This window comes from Phragmites australis, chromosome 16 (assembly GCF_958298935.1).
Source record: "Phragmites australis chromosome 16, lpPhrAust1.1, whole genome shotgun sequence".
Lineage (NCBI taxonomy): Eukaryota > Viridiplantae > Streptophyta > Magnoliopsida > Poales > Poaceae > Phragmites > Phragmites australis.
Window position 1 is genome coordinate 5,970,765 of NC_084936.1, and position 20,000 is coordinate 5,990,764.

The 20,000-nt window shown below is 44.8% G+C and overlaps 3 protein-coding genes across 3 annotated transcripts; all 3 read right to left on the bottom strand.

The window, feature by feature from the left end:
- Positions 1-214: 214 nt before the first annotated feature.
- Positions 215-1,753, bottom strand: LOC133895011 (GDSL esterase/lipase At5g03600-like). The gene is made up of 5 exons (XM_062335230.1): positions 1,708-1,753; positions 1,354-1,599; positions 924-1,204; positions 570-846; positions 215-456 (listed from the first exon to the last, which is right to left on the bottom strand). Exons 1-5 carry the CDS (start codon positions 1,751-1,753, stop codon positions 215-217), a joined length of 1,092 nt encoding a protein of 363 aa, XP_062191214.1.
- A 1,945-nt stretch (positions 1,754-3,698) lies between these two features.
- On the bottom strand, positions 3,699-4,710 carry LOC133896427 (uncharacterized). Its single transcript, XM_062337028.1, has 2 exons — positions 4,624-4,710; positions 3,699-4,379 (listed from the first exon to the last, which is right to left on the bottom strand). The coding sequence occupies exon 2, from the start codon at positions 4,362-4,364 to the stop codon at positions 3,990-3,992; it is 375 nt and encodes a 124-aa protein (XP_062193012.1). The 5' UTR covers positions 4,365-4,379; positions 4,624-4,710; the 3' UTR covers positions 3,699-3,989.
- Positions 4,711-8,673: 3,963 nt separating this feature from the next.
- On the bottom strand, positions 8,674-13,221 carry LOC133895012 (uncharacterized). The gene is made up of 7 exons (XM_062335231.1): positions 13,111-13,221; positions 11,749-12,069; positions 10,966-11,288; positions 9,444-10,783; positions 9,246-9,364; positions 9,045-9,156; positions 8,674-8,750 (listed from the first exon to the last, which is right to left on the bottom strand). The coding sequence occupies exons 1-7, from the start codon at positions 13,219-13,221 to the stop codon at positions 8,674-8,676; spliced, it is 2,403 nt and encodes an 800-aa protein (XP_062191215.1).
- Between the last annotated feature and the right edge of the window lie 6,779 nt (positions 13,222-20,000).

Sequence of the window (20,000 nt, forward strand, 5' to 3'; positions counted from 1 at the left end):
CGTTGAAGGCCAACCTCACACTCTCACATCGAGAGTGAATATCTTCCAGCAAAAAAAAAAAAAAAAAAACCCTACCCAAGCATGGAAGGATTAATCTATCCATATCAAGCAAGGTAGAACAGACTCGATCTAAAAGCCTAATTAACAAACTATATATACGTCTTCCAACTGAAAGCATGCAAATACTAGCTAATACTAGCTAGTTTTAATAACTTTAAAAGTGGTTGAGGTTTGAGATGCCGAGGAAAGCCATGATGGGCCCTTGGAGCAGCTGCATGACAGCCTTCCAGCCAGCATGCGTCGGGTGGATGTAGTCCCAGTAGAAATACTCGTCCGGGTTGCGGCACAGCCGGAACAGCGGGCGGTTGCCATCATATTGTCCGCAGTAGCCGCTTGCGTCGATGCTCTCGCAGCACGGCTGGTACATGTACTTGAACTGCTTCGACAACGTCGACCCTGCATGCACGCATGCGATTCGTCAAATATCATATAGTTAAGCCGGGAAGCCGGCCGGCCGCCCGAGATGAATATAATGCAATATGTATAATTTGTTGAAGTTTCATTCATACCTGGTTTGGGGCTGACAAGCTCGGTGAACATGGTGTTCACATCGAGCAGCATAACGTTTTTCTCTTTGCCTAGCTTATCTAGGAGAGCCGTGTTGTGTGCGTCCGAGATCATGTTGCCGCGCTTATCGCAATGGTCGTAGTTGGTGAACCTGGACATCCACGGCGTGCAGCCGAGCGGGGGTACCGAGTTCACCAGCACCTTGGGCACACCGAGCTCCTGTAGCTGCTTCACGATTCCTGCAATCTCCTCCGTCACGTCCTCGGCGAAGCGAGCGATCTGCGGATATACACGACCAAGCAGCAAAATTAATCATCGATCAGAAGCATATATACGCGTGCATGTGTACTACTCACGTAGTCATCGCTGGCCGAGTTGCTGATGCGTCCATAGTAACGGCCGGAGTAGGCAACGAGCGCGACCGACTCGTCGAGGTCCCGTTCTGTGATGACGCCGTCCGAGACCAGACTACTGAATTGGTCGATCTGCGCGCCGAGCGTCGGCACCAGGTACACGGCACCGGAGCTGGCGTTGGCGAAGTTCATGCCGGACGAGTTGATGCGGTTGCTCTTCTTCCCCCGCCGTGCCTTGTGCGCCGCGTACGGCGGAGGAGACTCGTCGTGCCCCAGAATCTTGGCTGCAAACGACCAAGCAGCGACGTCATCACGAATTAGATATATATGCACATGCATGCCAGCAAATTGACCATCTACTAATACACATATTAAGATTTATATAGTATAGTATCGTTCATGACAGCAGATCGATTGCAGCTAGCTTACGTACCGAGAAAATCAGATTGGACCATGTTGTTGGAAAAGCGGCCAGTTGGACTATTGTCGTGGTCGTCGTCCGACATGCCGTAGGGGTAGTACCAAGCACGAGAACCCCGGTTCAAGCCTGGGTTCGGGACGTTGCCGTCGTCGGCAATGGAGTCTCCGAATATGAACAGCTTGTACAACCGGTCGGGGGAGCTGTCATCGTCGTGGCGCCGGGACTCCACAGGAGCGACTCGGCACTCCACATGAGCAACTGCATGCAAAACAATAATGTGAGCGGGATAGATTGATATTATAACTCCACGAACAGTACGGATTATAATCTAGCTAGTGAACACGTGCAACAATATAAGAAAGATACCATTCAAGAGCAGGACGAGAAAGCAACCGGCGAAGAGAATCTTCATGATCGTCGAAATTTGCCAACAAGCTAGCTAGATTGGTTTGAGAAGAGATCGAGCGAGGTTCCCTTGGCTTCTGCGTGCTCTCAACCGAGGTTTGTGGTCTTTATATTTATAGGGGCGGCAAACGGCTTACAGATCAGCAAAATAGATGTTTCAAATCGCAAGCAAGCAATTTTATTCTATCTTTTCGTTCAAAAAGACAAACAAGTTTCTATCTACAATAGAGTCCTACCAACCTACACCACCTTGTCGATCTCCTTCGGTTTAGAGCCTGTATCTCCAGTTCTCCATCCGTTTCTATCTCCAAACTAAATAATCATAAACTACAAACTTGCCCAGGCCTGAAGGCCGTCAAGAAGGCTTGGACGTATGGGCACACGTACAAATGACAACTCATGCATGGGTGGGCAGCTAGCTCTCCGAAGGCCCATGCCGGGACCAGTGAATTGCCGGGGATGTAGCCGACACCATGTGAGAGCTTCCAACAGAAACCGAGGCCAATTTTGTTGACATAGATCTCTCGCTACACCAGTCTTAACATAATGCATGTGTTCAAGGGTAATACGCCCAGATCTATCAGCCATGGTTGGTGGCTAAGCTATAACCATTCTCCCAAGTGAGATTGCAACGGGCTAGCCATATATGCTTTTAAGCTGTGTTGTTCTTTGGTTTGTTATCGGCATTAACTTGGTACATGCAAAAAAAAAAAAAAGGAGAGGGTGCTACTTGAGATTACCCACCGGCACGCCGATGCATCAGCAAATCCGGGGTTGACTCCATGCGACAGATCTGGGCTTTCCATTTTTGATCGGACGGTGCACGTTCACCTTAATGCAGAGCGTTGTAGCCTCTCTGCTTTGGTTTCTCCAATGCAGAGGATCTCAGTCCAACCGAGACGCCGGACGCGGCAACAATCTTCTCGGCGTGCTTCTCGATGTCCCCGACGCGGACTTTGACACCTCCGACAAGTTTGCGCTCCAGGCCCGCCTAGGTGCCGGACACACCCAGTGAATTGTTGGCATGCTCCATGGCTCCAACCTCGGCGCAGCATATGACAGCTTCGGCGTGGTGCTAGATCATGACCTTGTCACGGTGGTCAGCAACTCCGGCACGCTAGCCGAACACATACGATGGCTCCTTCCGGTTGTAGGAACTGTCGGCCTCCTCTATGGCAGTCACCGGGATTGCCGACAGCATGGTCTTCCCCGCTGTGGGCTTTTGGCTTCTTTCTGCTGCTTTTGGGTGGCTGTCACTGGTCATGATCCAAAGCCGTCGATACTGAGTAAAATGAAGCCCAAGATGTGGATCGTGCGAGTTATCGATGGGGTAAAATAATTTGGAGCTACACTTAAGTTTGGTGGGAATACTCCTCGGCACGTGTCATGTTGGATTCAGGAGTCAAATTGTTATGTTTTCTCTGGTTTCTCGGCGTTAGGTGTGATTTTTCTCTGGCTTTGGTCACTGTGAAGTTGTCATTTTACATGTACATATAAGGGAAGAGTATGGGAAACAAATTATGTGAGACTTTTACGAGAAAGATCTTCGCGAGACCTCTATCTGCGTCATGCACTTTCGATAAATAGCTCACGCGTGTGCATGCAGGCGTGGTGGAAGACACATGTTACGCGGAGACAAGGGTCTACGTGTGAAGTCCGATTTCACAGAATTTGCTTCCGAAATGTATGGGCCCTGTTCTATCATTATGTTACGCTGGTTTTTTTTTTCTAATCCTCAATACAAGTGTTATAATATAGGTCCATCTAATAGGCTATACACATTAACACTCTCCAATAAGCACACTATCTTAAAAGATGTTCAATTGGCACACACATTGATATATTCAAGTTACAATCATGATTGCACTATATAAAATGGTCATAAAACAGTATTGTCTTGCATCATGGCCAGAAAGCAGGGACGAAAAAAAGAAGAGATTGCACTACAGCAGTATAACAATTGTACTATTTAGATGCTCAATTAAAAGTAAAAACTCTAAAGAAAAATTACAATCTGGATTCCTTTTCATTTCGAAAGGAATATTACAGGCTCCTGAATCGAGTCACTGCAGATGTGGAACAGGATATGCTCTATGAGTCATCAAACTTTGCTAGCAGGTGTTCCATTGACACATATATCCACTAAATTATCCAGGACAATTACGATACAATATAGAATGAGCAGACTGACAGTGGCCATCGGTTGAAGAATTACGAGAGCATCAATACATCCAAGAATTGCATCAACTATTTGCCGAAAACTCCAAGTTGATGAGTGAAATCCCCAGTAGTAACAGAGCAAAGAGGCCGAAGCAGAGCGCGGGGCTCGCCGCGCCGGCGGCAGCCTTGATGGCGGACGAAACCATGATGAGCCCTATGATGGCAAGGTTGCGACGCGGGAACGCTGCGAGCGCACCTATGTCGGGGAACATGATGGCGACAAAGGCCGTCGGATTGTCAGTCATCCAGACACCAATGACGATGAGGTTGACACCAGCGAGAACCCCTAGGAGACTGAGGTGCAAGAGGTAGCCGCCGCCGGAGGTGATGCCCGCATTGACAGCGAGCAACACGAGCATCAAGCCAGTGGTCATCACCCCGCTTCCCAACGAACTCATCGCCGCACGCCGTCTCTGTCATTTGGATCAGCAACAAGAGAGAACAAGATATAATATAGAACAAAGAGAGGCCTGGCATTATAAAATAAGAGATCTTAAAAAAAAACTTTATAAAAGAAGAAGAAAAAACTTAAGACAAGAACCAAGAAAGCAATTGATTTTAAAAGCAGCAAGGGAACATAATCAAAACTGAAAAAGAATGACATGTAGCGAAAGAACTAGAAAGCAAACAAGATCACATTCTGGTGCGAGATCTCACACTTGGATTCTCCTGTCTCGAAGATTTATAGGTTGGAGTCGGGAACAGGATAGGAGGCGGGCTCGTGGCGGCGTTGAGCTGGGAATCTCCTTTGCTCGTGCTGAAGCGAATAGAACATTCTCTGGTTCTTATATAGTCGATTCTTCCGTGCAAAAACGGGTTGGAGGAAACACGGCCGTTCGTTTGTCTAGAACGGCCGCACGGTTGGGAATCAATTGTTGAAGTTACCTGTCGTTTGGTTGACATATCCAAGGGCTGGGCAGAGGCCGTCAGCATCTTGCGCAAGCTTCCTCGTACTTGCTTGCTTGCCTGAACAGTTGGATGTGTGAACTGCTGGACAAATTATCTGAGGCTCCAAATGACGACATGCTGGAAGAAAACCGGGTCCAATGCAAGATCAGACCAGGTACTTCTTGTGTTATCGAATCCGTTTCCGCTCATCTCCTCTTGTTAACAAGTTCATGGGTACTTAAGGTATGTTTGTGGTTCCTGAGTTGTGTTGTGTCGTGCAATATAATTTGTTTCGGGAATATTTACTAGCTTCAATAAGATTTTTCTGTTACCACATCTAAAGACTATAAGAAAATTTCTTATTTATTATTGAAAGATAAGGTGATTTCTTATTTATCATTTCACAAAATAAACTTTCTTATTTATCACTGCTTCTAATTTTTATTCTTTTCTCGTCACTGTCATCCATTTAATCTATAAAAAGATGCATTTTCCCTTAGAGGAAGTATCCACTACAGTTCAATCACCTTATTATTTTTATATTCATTTTTCTACTATAGAAAACACAACAAATAAACACACTAAAAATATCTACACAAAATTTTCTACAACGTTGATATTCATCACAAAAATTAGTTCTATTTTTTCTATGCCTAATTATAATCACAAATGTAACCATGCAGCTTCCCTAATGGTTGGCAAACAACCTATGTAACCATAAAGAAATTTATTCTCCTGATCTATTCATTCGAATTCAACGTTTAAAAATTATATGTAAGCATAAAGAAAATTTCTACAACTCTACAGTACATTACATTATAAGATTCGGTCTCTAAAAAGTCCCAAACTTTGATTAGCTATCTGCAACCGTGACAGAGGCTGTCATCCTACTCCTAAAAATAAATATGTCTTTTCTATGAATCAAATGGACGACAATGACGAGAAATGGATGAAAATCAGAAATAATAGTAAATAAGTAAGTTCATTTTGTATGATGGTGAATAGAAAATCACCTTATCTTCTCATAGCAAATAAGAGATTTTCTCATAGACTATTGTATGGTTCTAACTAGCTTCTCCATCCGAATAAAAAAAGTAGTAATTTTAAAACGACACTGCAATACCTAACAGAAACTCAAAAATAAAATAATAATTCGAAGTCTATTATTATCTCAATACGTATCTCATACGAGAAGAAACTGACTATAAAACCTTAATAATAAATTAAAATCACTGGTACTGATTGAATATGTCAACCTTTTTCCATCTCGCGGAAGAAGATTCAAGCGGGAGTACATTTCCAGCGGCAACACAGATGGTGCCGCTTATGATCGAAGAATGAATATTTAAAAAAAAAAGACCGCACGAAACTCTTGTGAAGGAGACAACACTTGGGTTCGTTACGATTGTCGACTGCCATCTAGAATCCGGCATCGAAAGACAAATGTTTGCCTTCTTGATTTGGTCTCGCTGAGTCATTGTCGAATCCAAACTCTTGACTCTTCTCATGTCACTGGGTCAGAGCGAAGCGAGCCGACATTGGGAGTCCGCACCATCGGCTGACGTTGATGCTGTTGGCCTACGAGCGCCGACACACGTGGTCCCTAGTACCGTGTTTCATCCAAGAATCAATTCACCCAAAAATTAGAAAAAAAGAACACCGCACAAGTAGCTCTGCTGGATTCCCAGCCTACAAGTCGCGGCGTTTCGGACCACTAAGAGCAGCCTACGTAGATGGTGCCTGAAAATTTCTCTTTCCGCCACGTTAGCCCGGTGCTCCAATCATCCTTCGGCTCACAGCGCACAGCATCAGTGCCAAAACAAATGGTGGGCCCGGACAGAGGTAAAAAAGCAGCAGCTCGTCAACTACCGCTCCTACCTTTCCTGTGATTCGTGTGAGAAAATATTATTCTATTCATCTAGCATCAGCTCTTCAACATGCGCCGATGCTTCAATTTTTTTAGCAAGCACCAGCTGCTGCAGTGTGAAGGCACCAGTGCCTGGAGGGAATGTTCCTTCGAGCACCGTTTTCAGGCTCACGCTGTGGCTGCTCTAAGGGTAATTGTGTATATATATGCATATATAGAGTAGAGGAGAGTAATAATCTTATATCGTGCGTTCTTGTATTGATCTTTGAGATAAAATATAAGAGGGTTGTAGCTAGTTTAGACGGGATTTAAAACTAGTGGAGGGCTTCTTGTGCGTGATCTTGAAGAGATATTGACGTAGATCACGATTGCAGATAGCATATGAGATGTTTGTGTGTCTTTTTTTCTGGCTTGGTTCTTTTACAGGACCTCTTGGCTTCATATATATATATATATATATATATATATATATATATATATATATAGTCTCCAGACTCTTTTCTAAGTATGATTATATCATTCTTAAGTTTAAAAATAGATTTTCTTGTTTAAAGATATCCTATAACCTACAGTAATTTCTATATATTCAGAGACTCTTTTCTCATTCTCAGATAAAATCGTATGATCTGAGAATCAAGAAAACTCTATAAATTCGTATACGTGTAAGACAATCATATGGGAGTTATATACTACTCACGGTCAAAGTCCAACTGTCGAGCGCAATCGCCATCGAGCGTCGACTCCAGCACGCGAACTGCTCGGAGCGTCGACCGAGCTACGACTCCGTCCGCAAGCGCCCGCGATCATTGGGCTGACCTCTACCGTGGCACGACTCCAGTCCGCAAGGGCCCTTCCGCGTATGAGCGTTGTCCATGGCCTAAGAAGTCGATCGTCAACTGTCAAACACCCGCGCGGTCACTTCCAAACACAAATGTTGGCTGCTTTCGGCTGGGCTTGGGCAGCAGTTGGTCATCAGAAGTAACCTGGGCCTAGCGCGAGCCCGGCCCAAAGCATTACTTTTACTTTTTGCATGGTCGGACACCACAGGCCTGGCCCGTCTGTGGCCCATATTTTGCTAGCCCAAATTTTAGGTCCGAAATTAACCGGGCTTTTTTCGGTCCGGCCCATGCATGATTGTAAATCATCGCTCCTGTCGATTTTTTTTCTTTATATATATTTTTCTTTAATATTTTCAAATTTACATATCCGTTTCAAAAAATTGCAATAATAGGTTACCATCGTTTGTTCATTGGCAAGATCACATTTTTTTAAAACAGACGTGTAAATTTGAAAATATTAAAAAATATATATATATAAACAAAAAAGTCCGCTCCTGTCCCTATGTGTTTTCTCCTTTCACCCTTAGCTCTCTTGTGAGGGTTGGAGAAAAACAAGTGTTGATTAGGGCCTAAACTTGGTTAGGCATGATTACGCTCATGGAAGGAGGGCTTTTGTTTAGGAATAAGGCGGTGTATTAATTGTGTGGAGAAAGGCAGTCACGATGTTCCTATGCCGCGGAGCATTACCTGGTGCTTACATGCTTTGTTGCATTTTTTTTAACCGGGGTAATAAGCATATGGTTATTAAGGTCATCTCCAGCAGCTACTTTAAATTTTCATCCTCAAAAATACTATTACAGCATCCCCTATTATAGTATTGCGTACTGCTACCATAGTTGTTACGGCGGCGTGGCGTGGCGTGGCGACCCACCACCTTCACAACTTTACAGCGACATGACGCGTGGCGTGGCGACGCCATACACACGTGACGAATAGCAATATAAATGTAGCACAAAAGATAAATAGCAATGTAAATGTAGCACAAAAGACATAGCACAAAAGATAAATGGTAATGTAAATATAGCACAAAAGATAAATAGCAATGTAAATGTAGCACAAAAGACATAGCACTCTCTCATCAATCATCATTCAAAATTTCAAATCTCTCATCTCTCAAAAGTCATCCAATGCAAACTCATCAAAATCGTTTGAAGCATCCATGTTCTCTGCATCATCTTTAGTAGCATCCACTAGTTTGTCACCAAAATCATCAACATCATCCACAATGATGTCTTCTTCCTCTCACTCCTCCTCATCATCTTCAACCACTCTTGCTTCTTCAACCACTCTTGATATATGTCTTGCACAACGAGCGTAGGTCCTAGGAAGGTTACGACCTCAAAGCTCATGTGATGCACCAATTGCTTCATCAACTTGGTCCCATGTGATGTCCACAGCACTAGAACATTGAGGTTGGGCCGTTGGGTCAACCCATTCATTTTCCCAATCAAAGTCTTACATAACCAAAGGATCATAGCTTTTACCCGCTTCCTCACGGCGTTTTTGGAATCTACTAGTTATTTTCCGATTGTAGGCAACATAAATCAAATCATTCAATCTTTTATGCTCTAGCCGGTTTCTCTTCTTTGTATGAATCTACAAGCAACCATACAAGCAAGCAAAGTTAACAAAAATGTATTATTAATTTTGCTAATTGAAATGTGAAACTTGAGTACTTCACTTACAAATTCAAAAGTGCTCCAATTACGCTCACAACCAGATGATGAAGCACAAAGACTAACAATACACTTAGCAAATCTTTGTAAGTCAATAGATCGACCACCATACGCACGCCACCAATCAACTAAATTGACAATAAACATGCATATATTACGGGTTAAGCTGTAAATAACATGCTATAATTAAAATTTCAAATCATTTACGAGGGTTCTTTGACTTCATAGTTTGAAGGGCCATACAATTCTTGAAGATGCCTCCACGTTGATCTTCGTAGAGCATGGATTGTTCTTCAATTTTGTTTCGAAGGGTCTCATCTTCCACCATTCGTGCAAGCACATCATTGAAACAACCCCTTAGGTGCCCAACATATTTATCATTCTCTTTTTGGATGGCATAGAATTTTTCTGGGTTCAAAAAGAGGGCAGCACCATAGAGTGGGGTGTCCATTTGCCTATCCCAACGACCCTCAATAATTTGTAAGATATTATTGAGCAAGCTTCTCTTATTTTCAGTACAGAAGGCAGTCTTTATCCTCTCTTTTGCATGATTCATGAGAGAAGCAACCTCTGGCATGGCAGGCCTCTCATCACCATCAACCACCCTCAACACAATGATAAGTGGTAGAGAAGCTCTAAGGCAATCCTCAACAGAGTTCCAAAATTCCCTAGAAAGCACAATATCATACACTTTTTTCCCAGCCTCTGGCATGGCAGGCCTCTCATCACCATCAACCACCCTCAACACAATGATAAGTGGTAGAGAAGCTCTAAGGCAATCCTCAACAGAGTTCCAAAATTCCCTAAAAAGCACAATATCATACACTTTTTTCCCAGCCTCTGTCTTTGCTAGTTTGCAACTCGTCCAATCATCAGAGGTAAACAGATATCTCAGTGCATCTCTATGCTTGTGCAAACTTTGTAAGTTGAGAAATGTGGTAGCAAATCGAGTTGCTGCTGGTCTCACAAGATCCCTACCACCTGTCTTCTCCCTCATTGCACTAAAAAGTCTTCCATGCCTATAGATGAAAGTAGTGACATGACGGGCACGTGAGATAGGCTTCTTGAATGCCTTCAACTTTCCAACATCTTCCAACATAAGATTCAAGCAATGTGCAGCACAAGGTGTCCAATAAAGTGTAGGAAACCTCTCCATGAGAAGCTTGCCCGCTGCCTTATAGTTAGCCCCATTGTCAGTGACTACTTGCACAACTTTATCAACGTCAATGTCGCTTATTCTCTTCTCTAACAAATCAGCTAGCATCACTGGATCATGAACTTCACTTGATGCATCAATCGACTCTAAGAAGAAAGTCCCCTCTGGACTATTGACTAGGAAGTTGATCAAATGGTGCCCTCTCCTATCCGTCCATCCATCTGACATTAATGTGCAACCATATTGCTTCCATGCATCCTCATGCCTCTTCCTCAAATCATATGTTTCCTTAACAACCTTCTCGAGTAATGGCTCCCTAAGCTCATGGTAGGATGGAGGCTTGTACCCAGAACCATATTGTGCAGTGGCCTCTATAGCAATCTCAAATTGCCTAGAATTTACGGTATTGAATGGTATGCCACACTCATAAAAGAACCTAGCCCACTCCAAGTTGACAGCATCTCTTTCTTCTTTATCCTCATGCTAGCTTGGATACTGATCTAAGAAGGACTCTTCGAATGTCTTTCTTCCACAACCTCTTTTGGAGTTCTCCTAAGCATTGAACCAACTGACTTTGTGTTGGTCTCTTTTGGTGCTCTGAACTTCAAAAAACTAGATTGTTTCCTTTTGGCAGCTGTCCCTGAACTAGGATGCACAATGCTTCTAGAAGCATCTTGGGACTCCTCTGTCACATCAAGCACATCATCATCTTCTCCTTGAAGCTCTCCATCATTATCAAGCAGAAGTGGTCTCTTCTTGCCCTTCAAAGCAGCTTGCATCTCCTGAGCAATAGCTGGTGTGGTTTTGGCATACTTCAGAATATCTCCATAACCACCCACAAGATGCTCCTTGAGCCTTGTAATTCCTCCAGTTATAGTTCTATCACACAAGCAACACTGCAAGAGATCTCTATTACCAATAGTCGGCTAAAATGCATATTTCCATCCAGGATCATTTGACCTTCCCGGCTTGCGCTTTGGATCGATCTTTGGATCATAATTTGATGTGGCGTCCGAGGCCTCCGCACTTCTAGTCCCTTGAGTAGCCATGTTTTGAAAAAAAGTGACAACAACTTAGTTTGATTGTTTTTTCCTAATTACATTGGTATTTAACTTTGAATCTTGATTGTTTTTTCCTAATTACATTGGTATTTGAATGAAATTGTAGTCTTGACTGTACAAAATACTAGTTTTCTATTTTTTTCCTATGCACTTCAGTAGTTCATCGCAAGAATATGAGTGCTCTGTGCCTTTGTCTGCAGACAGAAGGGCGACATGAGCTGCTAGCCTGCTTTAGCCCCAGCCGACTGCAGACCAGCAGAGAGGGGTGCGGACTGCGGAGGCCGGAGGGACTTACCAGAGGTGCAGGCGGGCGGAGCAGACGTTGGAGGCGGCCGGAGCAGAGGGTGGAGGACTGGAGGCGGGCGGCCGGAGCAAAGGGTGGAGGTGGGCGGCCGGAGCAGAGGATGGAGGCAGACGGCCGGAGCGGATGTTGGAGGCGGCCGGAGCAGAGGGCTAGGGCTTCCGGCGGCCAGAGCAGAGGGTGGAGGCGGCCGCCGACTGGCACAGAGGGTGGAGGTGGCTGGAGCAGAGGCGGCCAGAGCAGAGGCGACCGGTGCAGAGGTGGCGGACGTGATGCGCCGTCGGAAATCAAGCAGAGGTGGAGCACGATGTGCAGCTATGCAAGTAAGTTGAAGTTCTGGATCTGGACTCTTCTAATCCCCTCCATAGTAAATTATGGCGCCCGCCACATGTTTTAGGATGTCATAACGATGCCATACCGATGCCACTCATATGTGGTAGACGCCATAGATGCCGTCGCCGTAGCGTCGTCGTGGCAAGGCCAAAAATGCCACCACACCGTCATAACGACGATATGGCGACGCCATGACAAGCTTGACTGCTACAGTAACCCAGCAAAAATGCAGCGTCATACTCTCCGCAACACTGTGCGGTACTGTAGCACTGGATAGAGGACCGCTCGAGAAGGTTTCTGGTGCTACAGTAGCCCCCCCGAAAACACTGTAGCACTGGATTTGCAGATTGTGCTGGAGTTGGCCTAACCTGGCTTATTCAACACTTGCTTTCCCACCAAAATTTCCAGTAAGTCTACACGTTGGAGATTAATTTGAAGTATAGCTAGCTACTCTATGCATATCCAAAGGCATAGGTACCTATCCTATGCCCCGGGTTTTTCGTGTGCTCACCTAGCGTTATGTCTCTAGGATCGAAATCTAATGGTTCACATGTGACGCGCAACTGGTACATTTGCAGGGGGCTTTGTACATAATAATTTTTTGCAGATAAAAATTGGTCTGACAGCACAGACCTGGCCCGTCATATTTTGCTGAACCGCCCACCCGCACCGTCCGATCCCCAGATCAACGAGCCTATACGCCCTTTTTGGCGAGGCGCACCTTGGCAGGAACCGCGCCTGCGCTCTACTACGAAGGCCTCGTGTTCGCGCGCGTGAACAGCTTACCATTCAGCGATCGAGACGCTCCTGGACAATAACTGCATCGAGAAATTGAGCAAAAATTATGTCAACATATGCTTTCGGATAAAACATTGTTTATGTCAAAGCTATTATCTTTCTCCCCATCCTCCACTGACCTACAGAAACAACACGAGATGTAAGTCCTACTGTCTTTAAAACATTGTAGGTTAGCATGATGTCGATATGATACATAATCAACATGTTAATTCACCATGTACTCACCATGCCTGTGGAGGCAGTAGAAGGGGCTGCCTTTGAAGATTCACAAGCGTGGCCGAGCTTAGCCGACGCCATCAGTGTCGAGGCGGACAGGCTTTGGGATGGGTTGTCCATGACAGCGTTGACCTCTTCCCATCAACTTGTTCCTTATGCTAGACTTGGATGCTGCTCTATTTACTGCATTTTTTGCATTTTATAATAAAAGGATTGTTATTTTATTAAGTTAATGAAAATATCACAACCTTTTCATGACAACATGAATTCGGCCGATCATTATTAAAAAAATAAAACAAAAAGACAGACTCCGTCTATCACAAAGGCAACAAAAGCCCTAGGAAAAAAATCTTTAACAATAAAGACATGTTCATTTTAAACACTTAATCTATTGCTAAACCTCTATCCGAACTTTACGAAGATATACATCGATGCGATCTCCAACTGACGATATCTTGACCTCATAGTTTTCTCCTTCCTTTGAAGTAATACCTAGGAACAAATTCAGTATATTGCTCTGTAAATAACCTGCATAGGAGAGGATATATTGACCTTGTCAAAAAGCGTGTCATTCCGGCTAAGCCAGATTGCCCAACAGATAGCTACGGCTCCCACCAAAATTTGTTTTCTTACCATCATACTAAAATTATTTAGTCATAAAACAAACATGTGAGATACGCTAGTCAAGAGTAGTATGACGTAGGTGATGTGAACTATCCTCCAAATGAATTTGGCCATATTACAATAGAATAAAAGATGTTGAATAGTCTCGTTTGAACTAAAAAACAACACTTTTCATTCCCTCCAAATTTCTTCTTATTAAATTGTCTTTTGTTAGTATTACATCTTTGTGTAAGTACCACAATTTCTTTTTATCTTTAAACGAACTTTCAGACTCCATAGGTATCGGTTATTGTCTATTATGTTGCTATCTAGCACCGCTCTGTACATAGATTGTACTGAGAGCTGACCACTTTGATGTAAAACCTATCTAAAAAGATCCGGCCCGCTCCTCATTTAGATCAACCTCCGCAATCTTAGCTAAAAGATCTTGCCATGTCTCAAGCTTATCCCCCACCAAAGTTCTATGAAAAGATACATTAGGAGGATCATAACTTAGAACTTTCAATACAATATCATGTTTCTTATGTGCAATATTATTATACAAAGTTGAGTACTGCTCTTGCAAAGTGGTTGTCCTTAACCATCTATTTTCCCATAATCTTATTTGAGTACCATTACCTAATCAAAAATTCCTAAAGCTTAGGAATAGATCCTTGACACTCATTAATCCTGACCAGAATTGTGAGTCAGATTTTTTATCCAATTGAGCAATAGTTTTGTTACCAATTTTTTTTTCTAATTAATTGTTGCCATATCCCATCCTCATTAATTAGTTTAAAGAGCAATAGTTGTGAACTACATCAGTTGACTAGCTGCTTTGTTTGCTCCAGAGGAGCTAATAAGGTTTTCACCGAACACCTTGTGTTCAGGAAAAACACAGCACCTGTGCTTCAAACTAACACACTACAAGCTGTGCAATTTTCAACAACAATATACTCACTACCGGAGACAGCTTCTTTGCCGAGTGCCTCAGGCACTCAGCAAAGGACGATATACACTCGGCAAAGGCTTTGCCGAGTGCTACACTCGGCAAAGGGCGCTCGGTAAAAAGTTTGTCGGCAAAGATCTCTTTGCCGAGTGCACTTTATCGCGCACTCGGCAAAGGCTTTGCCGAGTGCTAAGCTGACACTCGGCAAAGGCCTCCGCTTTGCCGAGCGCCAGTGAATCAAACACTCGGCAAAGGTGGCGTCTGTGCCGAGTGCCACCTGGAGGACACTCGGCAAACAGGCCATCTTTGCCGAGTGCCATGGCCATTGCACTCGGCAAAGTGACTGAAAACAGCCTTTTTTATTTGTTTTTGACATCCCATCCAAACAAACAGATATATATATAACAAACATCACCAACATCACATATATATCATCAACTGCACATATATATCACCAACACCACATATATATCACAAACATCACATGTCTCACAATATATCACAAATAAGTTCACAAGTAATCCAAGTGCTCCATCATCTACAACCATAATTGCAAATAGAAGTACCATTAACAACCACAAGTATCATCACCAAGATGGTCAATGAAACTGATTTGGTGAAGGATTCGCTGAAGCATGAGGATCGTTCGATGCCGCCGATTGATTCCGCACAAAGGAGAAGAGATTGCATGTGTGAGACAAGATAAATATATACCATACATGAATAAAACTTTCATACTCCACTAGGTTTGACCGTAAGCATGAACATACAAACTAAAACATTTATACTCACAGGAGTAGAATAGTGAGGAGGTGGAGGTGGAGCGAATAGCGAAGGTGGCGGAGCTACACCCGTAGCGGCGCCAATACTTTGCATGTACTGAAGAATCTCCACCATCCTCCGCTGCTCGGCCTCCCGCTCGGCCTCCACTCTCTCCATCGTCGCCTGCATTTGCTCCCGTATCCTCCTCTCTTGTTCCAGCTGGGCCTACAATATATTCACCCTAATGTTACAATAATGCAAAGGAAAGGTATGAAAAAACCAATGAACGACGAATAAACCAGGAATAACCTCGAGTGCCTCTACCCGGTGGTGTGAAGTGTCCTTCCGAGGTCGTATGGCCGGGCTCGTGCTCGTGCTGCTTGCTCGAATCTGGGAGAGACTGGGAGTAGCGGCCGAGTCGATTGCGCCGTCGCCAATCCAGTATCGCCCATGCTTCTTGCCTCCTCCCACCCTCATGACGACTTCTCCATCAAGGTCCTCGGTGCTCGGATCGTACTCTGGCCCATGGACCTCCCTTGCCATCGATGTGTACTCACTAAGGCGGTTGTGGACGGTCGCATTGCTGTACGCCTCGGGCCCGTCCTCCGGGTTGTAGTCGACGTCGGACGTCGCCTTGCCCTTGTGGGCCATAGCAAATGCCTTGAAGATGGAGCAAGGCTGGCCACCATGTGACGCCGACTGCGAGAAAAACAGCAAGATGATTAGAAATCATGCAGAATTGAGCGTTAGAATAAATAAATGAATTCGCGTACCCATGTTTGTGCGTATCCGCTGAGGTTGCGGCTGCCTTGATGGTGTGCTACACCTGGCATCATCAAACGCCGCTCCCGGCACAAGTTGTGCGTCTCCTCCCACTCGCGTGAGCACCACTTGTCCACCATCTGTTCCCAGCACTGGGGATGCGCGGCGCACCAATAAGGAATCATCTACAGGCCATCAAGTACATGACATATCAGAAGATGAAATTAAGCCTACTTAATCTCAAAAGGAATCAGTATTAATGTTCTGTATTTACCTGCAGGTACTGGTCCCGGGTCAGCGTCATGGTTCTTGCATCCCTTTTGGTGACCTTCGTTCCAACGACGGTCCCGTGGTAAGTTACGACGGCCTGGATGCGCGCCTCGTAATGCATGTCCACGACGAGTTTTTTTTGCAGCATTTGGTAGCCACCGCATCCGCCCTGGCCTCATGTCCGTCCTGGCATCTAAAGAAATCCTGCATACAAACACGATGTATCCATTCATTATTTCAAGAATGTCCAATAAATACGATGTATTGAGCAATGTAGTGCGAGGAAGACTTACCCACAGCTCTTGCTTCACCCGCTCCGCCTTGTTGTTGAATACCCTATGGGCCCGATCTGCAGCATCGGGGGCGGCGGCGTAGTGGTCAAACGAGTAGGCCGACCCCGTCACTCCGGCGTACTCAACCAGGCCAGGGAAGTGCTCCTTGCACAGAAGACCGAGGATGCTATTGACTTGGCGTGTGTGAGCACCTCCACTCGCCACAATCGTCCAGTTCCTGCCCAAGTGATTAACAATCGTCCAATTTCTATTTTGATATTCAACATATCATATAAAGTAGTGATAACATCTAAAGTTACTTACTTTTCCCCCTCGGGTCGAATCAGCGGGCGTCTCTGTGCAAGCATGTACGATGCTTGTAACTGTTGCAAACCGAAGAAGTTTACCCAGGTTTCTTCGGAGATTCTTCGGTTTGCAAGCATCGTACGTGACAACTTGTGCAAAACCTTCTCAAATTTTTATCACAGCCTCCACATATGATATCATGACATCTTGACAAGTTTCATGATTTTCGGACTTCGTTTGCTTTTTATACAATTTAAAAACAACTCGATCGCAAGTTCGTGGTCATGTTTCGTGAACAAGATGTTCGAAATTTGTGGTCTGTTCCTGGATACGGCCTCACATTATACTAAATAACATGAATATCATTTTTTCATTCATTTTTTTTCATTATTCGAATGACTAGCAGTTATAATTTGAATTATCCAAGAAAATTCAATTAATTGAAATAAATTAAAGAAATATAGAAAAAGTCCGAGAAATGTGCCACATTGGAACATGGAGTACCAGGTATTGTATGAGGACTGCAGAAAAAGTTTGGAGGTCAAAAGTGAAAAAAAAAATTAGGGTTTGCCGAGTGTCAAAAAATGACACTCGGGAAAGGAGCCTCTTTGCCGAGTGCCACGTGTTTGCCGAGTTCTTTCTCTCTGGCACTCGGCAAATAGCCTCCACGAACTTGCTCAAAAGTGAAAAAATAGGGTTTGCCGAGTGTCAAAAAATGACACTCGGGAAAGGAGCCTCTTTGCCGAGTGCCATATGTTTGCCGAGTTCTTTATCTCTGGCACTCGGCAAATAGCCTCTTTGCCGAGTTCTTTCTCTGTGGCACTCGGCAAATAGGCTCTTTGCCGAGTGCCAGATGTTTGCCGAGTTCTTTCTCGCTGGCACTCGGTAAATAGCCTCTTTGCCGAGTGCCCGATAAAAAGCACGCGGCAAAGTCTGAGACACTCGGCAAAGAAGCCGTCTCCGGTAGTGACTTGATGCAATTTAGCTCACCACAACATCAATCCCATCATCTCCACATCAACACAAGGAACACATGTATGTGCTGCATATCTCTGTTTTACGTGCACAAATCAGTAATTCAGTACAAGCGAATGAACTTGTCTGTTTCAACATGCATTAGTGCGGCCATGTTCTACGCTATTGCCGGTAGCGTACACTCGGCTTCACCATGAAATGCAGAGCTCAATGGTACGCAATCGGAGCGCCAAAATTAAGGAAAAATTAAACATTTTCGCAGTAATCAGAACCAAAATTAATTGGATTTCACGAACCGTCGGCGGGCGGCGATGGCGCGCTGCGTCAGGCGGCGCTGCGTCGAGCCGTGGAAAGTCGAGCGTCATGTGGTGCGCTCCAGGCGACGCGACGTCGAGGGCTCCAGGCGGTGCGGTGTGCCAGCGTCGAGGGCTGGAGGCGACGGCGGCTAAGCCGTGAGGATGCGCTGGTGCATTGCAGTCCGCGCAAAGAAAATCACCTTGGGCTCAGCTGGGGCTTTCCATATCCTTGACAGGCTAAAAGGTTTCTGGGCGCCAACGAACCAGTGGCATGTTCAATCTTCCTGTGAAATTGCATATGACACTGTGGCGATACACAAAGGGATTAAGGAAATGGAAGCGCATTTGATACTATTATACCCGTAGTCGGGGTGGCCGCGCCGGCGGCGAGCCCCGTCACGACTAGAGAAGCAGAAGCCAGCCCCAGGACTTGAATGCTCCGGCGACCTCGTCCTGGCCGACCGCTGCGACCAGACCACCGTCCCTGTCCTCATCACGATCGACATGTGTAGGTTTGTAAGGTCTTTTTGGTCATGCTTATATTGAAAGCACATGTAGCTCTGCTGGATTCCCAGCTTACAAGTCGTGGCGTTCCAATAAGAAGTCGATCGTGAACTGTCAACACCCGCGCGGTCACTTTGAAACACAAATGTTGGGCGCCCAAAATTTTGCTGGCCTGCTGACCTTCTATGTCGGGCTCCTACGTCGTGGAGGGTTACCTGGTGCTTACATACTTTGTTGCATTTTTTCTGTTTAACCCTGCTAATAAATATTTGGTTACTAGCCTGGCTTATTCAACACTTGCTTTCCCACCAAAGATTTCAAGGAAGTCTTCGTCGCATATCGGCTTTTACTAGTGTTTTACTCAAGTATAGCGATGGCATTCTCAGTTCACCTGTATATTCAACAAATAAATGCAAGTTCCATCTATCAATGTGAACGAGCGGTCTGCTCGGCGGTAACAGCTCCAGGTGTGAGCGTTACCGGCAGGGGTTCAAGCCCCTGCTCGCGCGGCCAAGCACATGCTCAGTGGTGGACGTTGTGGCAGCGCCTCACGTGCCCGCAGTCGGGTTTTAGGTGATGCAGGTGCCATTTGTAGGGTAGCGTGTGCGCGCGTGCGTTTGTACTTAAAAAAAAAGTTCCATCTATCAATATATATGGTCTTCGACCATCAATAATGATATTTTCTTAGAATTTGGATACTTGATCGCTCTCATGCAAAACTGTGCATGAAACTTTTATCTCTCACAGCTCTTAAGTGATAAAAGAAAGAAGAACTCGTCTTCAGACCCGACCCTGGGGCAGGGCAGCAGGAGCGATCGCTCTGCCCCCCACCCCCCGAAAGCCATGGCCTCAAGCCCATGTACGCATACTAAGCCCAACTCTGTAATTTTGGAAGTTTAGACCATTAGTCCACATCATTAACTTGGATTATAGGAGCCTAAGTCACATTAATTCATGTTCCTTCCTCTTATTCCACCGGTAGTGTCACATTGGAGCATAGCTCTTCTTCTCACGGAGCAAGGTTTCTCATGGTCTCCCAAGGTAGATCTTTGCCCACATCAAAAACAAAAAAGGACTGCTCTTCTCTGTCACGACAAAGGATCAACCTGCCTCTAATTCCACCAATTTACAACAAATTTGCTTCAAAACTCCGCATACAAGCATTTTATGCATGATATGTTTTTCTTGATTTTTCCTTCT